The following is an 11381-nucleotide window of genomic DNA, read 5'->3' as shown; positions in this document are numbered from 1 at the left end:
AAATTATTTTAGCTTATAAAGGCATATGCCTCATTATCATAATTTATGTTGACTTTACATAAATTTGAAGAAAGAAATATTAGGAACTAAAATAAGTTTAGGAAAAAAAAAAAGGAAAAAGATTATTATTCATTATCATATATATTTATATGTTCCATTGTTGCCAATTTTTTGTATGAAATCTAAGGACGTAAAAGAAACCCAACCTAGAGCCAGGTTTCAAATTCTAAAGCAGAAACATACCTAGACTTTACAATAGAACAAAAAGACTCCGGTCTATACCCAGGTGTTTTTACTTATTACATAGTATTTATAAAAACAAAAAAAACAAAAACAGTATGCATTATATAATAGGGTACTTATAGACAACATTGACAATTATGGTAATTTATTAATTGATATTGAAACCTTGGCCCAAAGTAAGGATAGTTTGGCTCAGGTACAAAAACACAGGTATGAACCTATCATTTGAATCTAACTTGACTTTGCTATCCCTACTCTACTTGGAACTAAATTGGTGTAAGAACTTTTTCCCACCCAAATAATGGTGTAATGACACTTTATCATCTATAAATTTTTAAAATACTACTTTATTATTCAAATTTATATTTTGTTTCTGATTTCGGCATCGTTACGACCCCGTACCACGAACATTCTCTCATTTGATCATCACTCATCAAAACCCTTCAAACCCTACTCTCACCGATCCCATCAATCATTAGCAATTGAGTGATTAGGATTTACGCAACCACCCCTCTCAAGTCAAATTTCGATCAATCTCAACCACCAAAATCCTACCTTCCACCACCAAAAGATTCATCGGTCTTCCCACTTCAAAAGCCTCAACAGCTTGAAACGAATTTGTTCTCTATTCACCGTTGGAATATAAATTTGGGTAGTAAAATGGTATTTTAAAAGTTTGTGGATGAAAAAGTGTCATTAAGCCATTATTTGGGTAAAGAAAAGTCCTTAACTCTTAGGTGTAATTTGATCTTTGAGTTTGAAATATTGCCGGCTCATACATTTCTTGTTTAACAAATCAATAAACTTACAAACCCCAACGGGTTACCTAGCGGTCAAAGAGGTTTGCTCACTTCCTTGAATTATTGAGTTCAAACTTTGGGGTTACCTACCATAATATCACTGTAGCTTACCTAGTCTTTTGAGCTTATAGGGTGTTCAATGGACCCCGATGATTAATTAAGGTGTGCGCAAACTGGCCCAGACATCTTAGTTATCACAAAAAAAAAAAAAAAAAATTGATAAACTTATAAACATTTTATATGGAAACTTAATTTTGTTTCAAGTGACCTAATTCTGAATGAATCATGTCAGCATTTCCTATTAAAAATTCTGTCAATATGATTGATATCTTATTTCATGTACGTGTCCTATACATTATAGCAATGTCCATAATTTGATAAATAAATATAATTTATTATGTAGAATGACTAATTTTTTTATGTGAAATATATGTAAATTAATATGTAGCATAATTTAAATTACAATTATAATAACTGAAGTTTCAATCATGTAATAGTATTATATCAATTTAAATAGTAAATTTATACAGGCAACATAATTTAGGAGCAAGCAGAGTGGAATCAAGAATGTACTTAAAGTAAAGGTACATTAATTTCACTAGAGAAAAAATAATAATAATAATTCGTACTAAGATCACGGCACGTGACTCCAAAATCAAAAAGTGCCATAAAATTCGAAAATAGTTGATGATGGTAGCCTTCGGCTATGCTCGTATGTGGTCACACTGCTAATTGAAATGGGCCCATCTGAAACAATGCGTACTTTTATTCAAATTAGGTTCTTTTGANTATAATAACTGAAGTTTCAATCATGTAATAGTATTATATCAATTTAAATAGTAAATTTATACAGGCAACATAATTTAGGAGCAAGCAGAGTGGAATCAAGAATGTACTTAAAGTAAAGGTACATTAATTTCACTAGAGAAAAAATAATAATAATAATTCGTACTAAGATCACGGCACGTGACTCCAAAATCAAAAAGTGCCATAAAATTCGAAAATAGTTGATGATGGTAGCCTTCGGCTATGCTCGTATGTGGTCACACTGCTAATTGAAATGGGCCCATCTGAAACAATGCGTACTTTTATTCAAATTAGGTTCTTTTGACAGGGACTGTGACGCACCACTATACTTTATTGCTGAACCATTCTTAAATTAGTCCAAATTTCTGGCGATTAGATTGCAACCAGTAGTCAACTTATCGGACACGTGTACACTGATGCAACCACTGACGTTTCAAACACATTGAAAGTCATGTGAGTTTAGCATAACTAACTCGTCATGTCAGGTCCGCATAGACCACCATGACCATGCGCACTCAACACCACACGTGGCAAACCTTTTCGTTAATTCCGAGATTGCCCCTTATATTGGATAATTGATAACCGATAAGCATGCGTCCATGAGTGGTTGGTTTAGTAAAAATTACGGATGTGAAATCGTTTTTATCTTCTTATTTTCTTTTTTTAAGAATCATAATATAATATAATTTTATTTTTAAATTAAGTATGATAATATAAAAAAATTAATTTAAATTATATCTAACGTGGCTAATTTGTTTTCACGTGTTTTATCTTTTAAGAGCACTTGTTGAAAATAAGGGGTGAAAGGCGCGCACCTTCGGACTTTAGTGAATGATTGCTTCGGTGTTTTGGCTTATGCGTTAAGAGGGGAACGTTAATTAAACATTTGCGGCAAAAAAAGTTAATTAAAAAACCTAATAAAGGTAAAGTTAGTAATAATTAAGAGTTATCATTTATCAAAGTTAAATAAAAAGTATCCTTTATCGTTCATAACGTAATTATTTTTATTAATATCCAGAAATTTACTCCTTTTTCTCATGCCACATCTTTTATCAGTGCCGATTAATTGAAAAAAAATATTTATGTCTTATGTTATGCAATAAAATAACATGTTCATTTACCGAGCAGAGGAATAGATCGATGAATTGATTGCATGGATTAGACCTTGCATAATACATGCCAAATCAATTAGAATATCCATAAATATGGAAATAATTTGACTTCGTAATGTCAACATCCAATTTTTCTAATCTATATATATTTTACTAATTAATCATTTTTAACCTAATTTTAGGTCTTTCTCTATCAGGCTAACAATGATCTTTATAACCCATAGAAGATGAGTTAACAACTTTTTCCCACTCAAATAATGGCTTAAGTTTAATAATATTTTTTGGCTCATAGACTTTTAAAATACCACTTTACTATCCAAATTTACATTCCGACAATGAACAGAGAGTAAATTTAGTCTAAACTATTAGGGTTTTTGAAGAGGACAGGTCGATGAGTCTTTTTGTAATAAAGGTTGGAGTTTAGTGGTTGGGGTTTATCAGAATTTGACTTCGGATGGGCGGCTGCGCAAACCTTAATCGCTCGATTATCGGCGATTGGTGGGGTTGGCTGGAATAGGTTTTGAGGGGTTTTGATGAATGATGATTGGAAAAGAAAATGGTGATGGTGTGGGATCGTAATAATGTCGGAATCGGAAACGGAATATAAATTTATGTAGTAAACTGGTATTTTTAAAGTATGTGGGTGAAAATGTGTCATTAAACCATTTTTTGGGTGAGAAAAAGTCGTTTACTCCATAAAAGATTAGTTAAATGGTCAAGTTAGGTCTAACTTCTAAGGTTTGCTCTCATAATGTCTCAAATTTGAAAGATTTTATTATTATCAAAAGAAAAAAAAATATTCTCTAAAAATAAAATTAAGGCAAGGAGGTCAAATGATTAAGAAATGAAATAAGAAGAGAAACAAATTAATTAAGTAGGACAATGAAGCAAAAGAAGTCTTCGCTCGTGTCTTTCTCAAGTTAGAGTTCTATCAAGTCATATTAATACTTTTAGTTGGTTCCATAGCTTTAATTGTTGCCTAAAAAACAGATCACTGCAAATATCAGTCGGTTGAAAGAAGCCCCACCTTGGAAGAAAAATATAACCTAACCTTTGTAATGTTTAAATGTTGTACCACTAATTTATAGTCAATACCACTAATTTTAATTTTTAAAATGTCAAGGTTTTATTTAAAAAAAAAATAGCCATAAAATTATTAATTTATGTAATTGTCTTCATTGTTTTAAAACCTGGACTGGAGGGCAACTCGTTTTGCTGCCCGGGTCACGGGTCAACTGGTTGGACCGATGACGTCAACGACAATTTTATTTTTAAAAAATTACTATTAATCCCTCAAATTTTAATATATTACAAAAATTCCCCTAAAAAAGTTTTATTAGTCCCTAAAATTTTTATTTATTTCAAAAATGCCCTAAAAATTACCAATTAATCCCTAAACTTTTGACATATTTCAAAAAACCCCTATAAAATTACAAAGCCCTTATAATTTTGAAATATTATAAAAACCCCCTAAAACCTGAACTGAACCGGAGAAGCTGCCGAGTCCCAGTCCTACCGGCCGGTCCAATCCGTTTTTTAAAACATAGATTGTCTTCAATGAAAAATAACAAAAACAAAATAACCGAAGTGCATTAGACTTCTTGTATGTTTTAGTCAGGTTATCAACTATTAGACTATTGAGTCTAGTATAGTTTAACTTCATACCTTGATAACATCTCATTTATTGTTTTATTAAAGATATAATTAAATCGTCTAATTACAGCTAAATTTGTCATTTAAATAAAATTTTTATATTTTGGGAAATTAAGATTATTAACTTAAATATATATTTGCATGAAATAAATGAATTATTTGCAAATATTTTAAAAGATGTTCTTTTAAAAAAAAAAAAAAAGAACGGAAATGACCAAAAATACGAAAAAGAGAAGGAGAAGTAAGATATTATGTTATATTCAATTGGGTCCTCGGATAATAGTTGAGGTGCTCGCAAGTTGGTCCGGACACCCCATTTGGAAAAAAAAACAAAGATATTATGGAGTCTAAATATAAATGAATTATGAGGAGAAATGTGACAGCATCACTGAGGATTGGCAGCAGAAATGGTAAGATACGAAGAGGACATGCCAAATAAGTTAAAAAGAGTGAAATTAAAGGTTAGGGTTAGCCAGCCAGCCATATCCATGTATGTTGAGGAACAAAATGAGACACCCACCACAACATTTAACAATAATGCGTAAATTAAATATATATTGGCAGTGTGTTAATTATTAATTAATTCACTTATATCATTTATCATGTCAATTCGCTTAAAATTTTGCAATAGATTTTAAAATAAAACGAATAACGAAAGTTATTTTTGCATACACTATAGTTTCATGATGAAATCATACAATACAATACAATGCAATATACAGCACATCAGTATGGAGAGTATTACATTTTTATCCATGGGCATTCGCTCTACTAATTCAAGAACACTCATTTAAACATCACTGTACTAGTATTTTGACTTAACTCTTTCAGTTGGCCGTTAATTGCCTTGAAAACGATACTCAAATGTGAAATGACGATAATATTTTTCTAGATAATATTGAGCAAATCCATTTAACAAAAGACACGTGTGTGTAATGTGTTTGTTTAATAACTTTACATTAATATTGTTTTGTATATGCATTTTTCATTGGTTTTAAAGGGTTATTTTTGTGATTAAGTTAATTTCTAAGTCAATTAACGGTCAAAAGAACCAAATTGCTAGTATTGAAACTAGTATCCTTGATTGTAATTTAATGAGCCACAGGGACAAAAAATTCTCCTAAGTGTTTAGATTTAAAACGAGCTATAATTCTTAGCCTGCCCTCACGTTTGGGTTTTATAAAAGACACCCTAAAGTCCTAAAATAACATCTCATACCCCTCCTCGCATTAATGTTAGATCCACAACTCAATCTTACAACTCTCGACGTGACAGTTTGTAATCAGTCAACTTGTAAATAGATCCCGCCTGCGTGCTATGAGTCCGCCTATCCATTTGCGAGCTGACTAATTATAAGTTGTCACATCGGGGGTTGTGAGATTGAGTTGTGAATTTGATTGTCTCAAACATCCCTTGTTGTTTTTAACAAAATCATTTGATTAGGGGTCAAAATCTATATGATAATTACAAAATATATATATTTTGTTAATGTGTGATTTTGACACCAACAACCTCGCACGTGCAAAGTGCTAAGGATGTTTTAGAAATTACACGTGATGTGATTGATTAAAGAGTTGATTATGGTGCTAAAATGATATATGTTTGTAGAAACATAAATAAAATATTGACAAGAGAGATTTTTATAATGGTTTACATGTTGAAAGCGAATCCTACATCCACTGTTATTTTATTATTCTCTAACTATTTTGCTAATATTGCCTGTAAGGCGTACAAAAATAGATCAATATTTTGTTTACAGAAAAAAAAAAAAAAACTCAAACATATGTCTAACTCTCATATGTTCAGCCAACTATTTTTTCATGAAGAGATGTACTCATTTATATACTTTTGAGCTCAACGTAACGAGTGCTTTTGCAAGTTACCTTGACATATGGATGAGACAAGTGTTATATAATATCTCTTTGAGACAATTTAAGTTTTGATAGCTAATACACTTTTATCTTTTAGTGTGTATTTTTTAGGCATAATATATTTTATTCATCTCTTTGAATGAACACATAAGAAAAGTTTTCATATAATTGTATTAAATTACTTAATTTGTTTCCCTAACATTAATTCATGGTCTGTCCTTGGATGGAAGAGTTTGTCTTCCCTGTAAATAATTTAAATGTAAGTAAACATGGAGATGGGAGATTTGGGACATTTTTTGAACTGCGAGGGAGGATGTAGAACGCTACTTAAGACGTTTGAGAGTGTCTCGTTTAAAACCCAAACATTTAGGAGGTCAGAAAATAGCCTGTTTAAAAGAGATAGAGATAAGAAAAACAAGTGGTTTACAATTACATACATAGAACAACTTCCACGTTGTTCTGGAGCCGAAAACGAACACTCTTGTCAACGGAATCAAGGAGATCAAAGTCAATTAATTACAACATTAAAACACTATTGGACAAGACTTCCTAAACTCCTAAATTAAACATACGTTGATTTATCAATTTTCAACTTAATTTATTATTAATAACAGAATTTACGAGACGGCTTTTGTTGGTGGAATATCGGCAATAAATTGTGAACAGAATGGCACGATTATTATTCATTAAGAATAACGTAAGATTAAGATAAATTAATTAGACTCCAAATACCAAACACGCCTTTACTACATCTCAACAGCCAATAGTGTCGCGAGTCGACCGTTCAGCAAACTCTTTTCTTCTTTTTAGCTTTGCTTTTCCTTCTCTTCATGTTTTGACCTTTCATAAATAATCCATAATTAAACAAAAAATTCAATCGCAGTTAAACAGTGATTCGGATTCCGCCTTTACTACAATGGTAGTTTCTTCATAATTAAGGTACGATTATTAATTATTGAGTTTAGGTACATATTTTTTTCGGTTGTTAGATCTTCGCTTTTGTTTTCAAAATTCTCATCAACTTAGCGTCGGTAATCTATTGGATTTTGAAATTTGTTCAGTTTCTTTTATATTGTTTGTCTTTTTTGAATTTTCTCTGGAGATTAGTGATTGAGAGGCGAATTAAATTGAAGATTGTTTTGGACAGAGTTTAATTGACCGATGTTTGTTCTTTTTAATGGATTGCAGTTAAAGCGCTTTGTTATTTGAGAATTTGACCCAGAAATTAGTCGTGAGGGAGATAGAGGGAGGGCGTTATGAATTGAAGTTTGTGGTGGTAAAGAGATGAACGTGAGCCATGCGTCGGTTCACCCTGTGGAAGATCCTCCGACCACGGATGGCGGCAATGCTCCGAGAGTGAGGATGAAGGACATACAGGGCATGCCCGGGACGCCTGGCGGCCTGACTTTGCGAATTTGTCAGTTGATCTTTGCCGTTGCAGCGCTTTGTGTCATGGCGACCACCAGTGACTTCCCTTCTGTAACTGCTTTTTGGTAATATACCATGTCGTTTGTATCAAGTTTACTCATTAAGTTCGTTTGTTGGTTAATTAGTTTTATGTTTGTATAAATGGATTGCAATACATAGAGTTTATAAATCGCCTTTTGTTAGTAAAATCTGGTTGATTGAGTTTTGAAGAAGAGCTAGAATTATTTTGGTACATTTGGATTTTGTGAAAATGAGACTCTGGTTTGGGTTTTTATTTCAAATCGTGTGAATGTCATCAGAACCATTGGGTTTGCTGTTTGGGAAAGATACTCAATTAGAGCTAAGTCTGCTTAGTGTAAACATCATAATGCAAAAGATGTTAAAATCGAATAGGTCTGAAATTGGGTAATTTATATTATTCAGTGCTGCTTTTTGGTGGATACATGCATTGCATTTTCTTTTCTTGGCAGTTTGGTTGATGTTCTTTGGTAAATAATTCGTAGTAGTTAGTCAACTATCATTTTGGTTGAGAATTCATTTATCCTGTCTACAATCATTTTTGTATTAGTTTTCCATGTTCTAATGCAATAGAGTGCTTATATGAGGATCAATCCAGTTGTGTCTATGATTATCTACTTTCAGTAAAAATTATGAATTTTGTAGAACTTAAAAGATTGGAATTTAGTAATAATTGCAAAGGACATAGCCAGATCTACTCCGTTCTAGACACAATTAGCTTCCTTTTTTTAAATTGAGAGTTTTAAGTTTGATAGCAAAATCCATTGGGTATGAGTATCTAGAATTCAGGGTAAGTTCTGTAGTTTGTGTTTCCAGCATCTGTTGGGTTGCCTCTGCAGAAATACTCTTGATGGTGTTTAGATATGAAGTGTGAGGTGATGGACTCCATCCCCATATAGAAAATGTCTAGCATCCTATCAAGATGTGTAAGGTTGAGCTGTCTAAAGCCATTAGTGATTATGGATTGATGTTGTGCAACTTCTCATTGTCGACCTGCTCATCAAATATCTGTAGTTACTTTGTGGTGTGTGTGGTCAACTGTTAGTTCTGCATTATTGGCAGATTAGTGAGAGGGCTGGCTGTGCATTGCAGGATCTTTGGCTAAATTATGGTGCTTGGTTTTGCCTTTTGGGTTTTGTCTGTGGAATTTCGGTCATGTAACATATTGTTGAATCTGGGCTTCATGTACCATATATATATATATGTGTGTCTGTGTGTGGTGTGTATATATATATATATATATATATATATATATAATCATACAAGACACAGGTTCTCTATCTGAAAAGATGAGAACAAAACTAGGTGAATATGGACTTGCTTTTAACCCTGTCCGGAAAAGGGAGTGAAGACTTGTATTCTATGATTCTGAAAATAGTCAGTCAACTTTCAAATATTTTAGCTACACTCTTAATTTGTTTGTTTATTTCTTGGATATCTTTGTACAACTTGAGTACTTGATATGCTAAGTTAAATACATACTTAAGTTTGGGCTGGGTTTGGAAATGGGTAGGATAAAGAATTGACATTTTCCCCGTCTCCTAAGATTTCAGGATTAGATGAATCTGATGTCTGAATTTATAGGTGCAACAACGGAAGTTGCTCATGCCGATTTAATCTGCCCTAATTTAACTCATGTACTGTGAAAACTTGTATCAAGCCCAAGCCAACATTAAAGCAGTATACTTCCATGCTGGCAAGCTATCTAGTGCATATCATCTGTTGAAAATCATATTCAACATCTTGTGCTCGTAATCAGGCAGTTGACTGTTGAATACATACGTGATTGACCTATTGAAGTAACAAATTTTCAGTTTGTGATTCTGTATATAATGTTATCACGAAGGTTTCTGCTTGGCATTAAATGGAATCTTTTCTGATATTTGCTACATCAGCTTCCTTGTTGCAGCTGCTGGCTTGCAAAGTTTGTGGAGCCTTTCGTTGGCCATTGTAGACATTTATGCCCTTCTGGTGATGCGATCCTTGCAAAACAATCGAATTGTCAGTTTGTTTGCTGTTGGTGATGGGGTAAGATAATGCACTTAACAGTAATATAACTAAGTTGTTGCAGCACATATCAACACCACTCTTGATTTGATGTCTTATTAATTTGGTTAATTCCTGGGAAATTTTTTACTTGCACTTTGGTTGTCTGAACAATATGTTTTTTGATATAGGTGACTGAAATTAGCATATTGCCAAGTTTTTTAAGCGTGTGACACCTTTTCTGACACCTAAGAAGTTGGGCTGTTTTGAACTACTTGGTTTTGCCTATGATGCTTTTCAGAGAATTTGTTGAAACTTTCTTTTTTTAAATGAAAATGCAAGCAATAATTTCATTAAATTACTTTTTAATTTAAAAATGTTGGTTGTAATAGCTCAAGCCATTGTTGCTTTTGGTCTCAGTATCTTGTCATAGACACTGCGCCGAGTAACCAACTGCTGCCTTATCACATGCAGCATCAGATTGTTGTCGTACTACTGAAAAACTTAAGCTATTCACTGAGAGCTCAATTCAGGATGGAGCCAAGTCTAGATTGAGTTTGACTTTATAGATCTTTTCTCTGGTAATCTTTTCCAGCAAAATGTATATACAGAAGATGTAAAACTTCGCATATTCTTGGAACCATTTTGAACAATTAATGCTGGTTAGAATCTCTGATCTTACATTTAATAGAAAACCTTTGATGTTCATTTGTGGATAGCATTCATCATGTTCATTCCCAGCTATTTTGTAGAATAGGACTTTGAACAAATTTTGATTAAGGAATGTTGCCAACAGTGTATATGAATGTTGAGAAGATTATCAGCATGCACTTAAAATGTTGGAAGGCCATGTAAATATTCACTACGCTATGTAACTACCTGAATATATTTGTCCCACCCTTCTTCTCTGTGGCATACTGCTACCGTAACTTGCTTTTTACAGATTCTTAATTCATGATTACGTATTTATGAGTTTATTTATCATATTCAAAATTCTATTTATGTTTAAATAAAATTGTTTCGTTTTTTTTGCAGATAACATCGACTCTTACATTTGCTGCAGCATGTGCATCTGCTGGCATCACAGTTCTTATTGACAATGATCTTCAAAGCTGTTACCAGAATCACTGTGTGCAGTTTGAAACTGCTACTGCCATGGCCTTTATAAGCTGGTTTACTGCATTACCATCTTTTCTCTTAAATTTTTGGTCATTGGCGTCCCGATGAGAAGATCCCATGTAAAAATCCAGAAAGAGGAAGAAGATTCTGGCCATTTTGGACTAATAGCTGAAGCTTACATATCGATGTCGTGTGTATCTGTGATCTTTCCCTTGGCTTTTTGTGTTTTAAAACTTGGTTGTGTTGTCGTGTGTATAGTTTTATGAAATCAGGCTGCAACATACATATTTGGTTATGGATGGGTAACTATCCATTTGGCAATGGGAGAGATCCAATTGATTGAA

The 11381-nt window shown here is 32.8% G+C and overlaps 1 protein-coding gene across 1 annotated transcript; it reads left to right on the top strand.

Annotated features, from left to right (window-relative positions):
- The first annotated feature begins 7224 nt into the window (after nucleotides 1-7224).
- On the top strand, nucleotides 7225-11381 carry LOC116144056 (CASP-like protein 5A2). Its single transcript, XM_031429516.1, has 4 exons — nucleotides 7225-7425; nucleotides 7675-7979; nucleotides 9828-9960; nucleotides 10954-11381. The coding sequence occupies exons 2-4, from the start codon at nucleotides 7771-7773 to the stop codon at nucleotides 11143-11145; spliced, it is 534 nt and encodes a 177-aa protein (XP_031285376.1). The 5' UTR covers nucleotides 7225-7425; nucleotides 7675-7770; the 3' UTR covers nucleotides 11146-11381.

The sequence above is a fragment of the Pistacia vera genome, unplaced genomic scaffold (assembly GCF_008641045.1).
Source record: "Pistacia vera cultivar Batoury unplaced genomic scaffold, PisVer_v2 Contig1133, whole genome shotgun sequence".
Classification (NCBI taxonomy): domain Eukaryota; kingdom Viridiplantae; phylum Streptophyta; class Magnoliopsida; order Sapindales; family Anacardiaceae; genus Pistacia; species Pistacia vera.
Note: the sequence above shows the minus strand (reverse complement) of the source record. Positions and strands in the feature narration are given on the sequence as shown.

Bases quoted from the DNA above. Each gene is read 5' to 3' on its own strand.
- LOC116144056 (XM_031429516.1), top strand. From the start codon at position 7,771: ATGAACGTGAGCCATGCGTCGGTTCACCCTGTGGAAGATCCTCCGACC. The intron at 7,980-9,827 runs GTAATATACCAT...TTGCTACATCAG, and splicing joins CCTTCTGTAACTGCTTTTTG to CTTCCTTGTTGCAGCTGCTG. The intron at 9,961-10,953 runs GTAAGATAATGC...TTTTTTTTGCAG, and splicing joins TGTTTGCTGTTGGTGATGGG to ATAACATCGACTCTTACATT.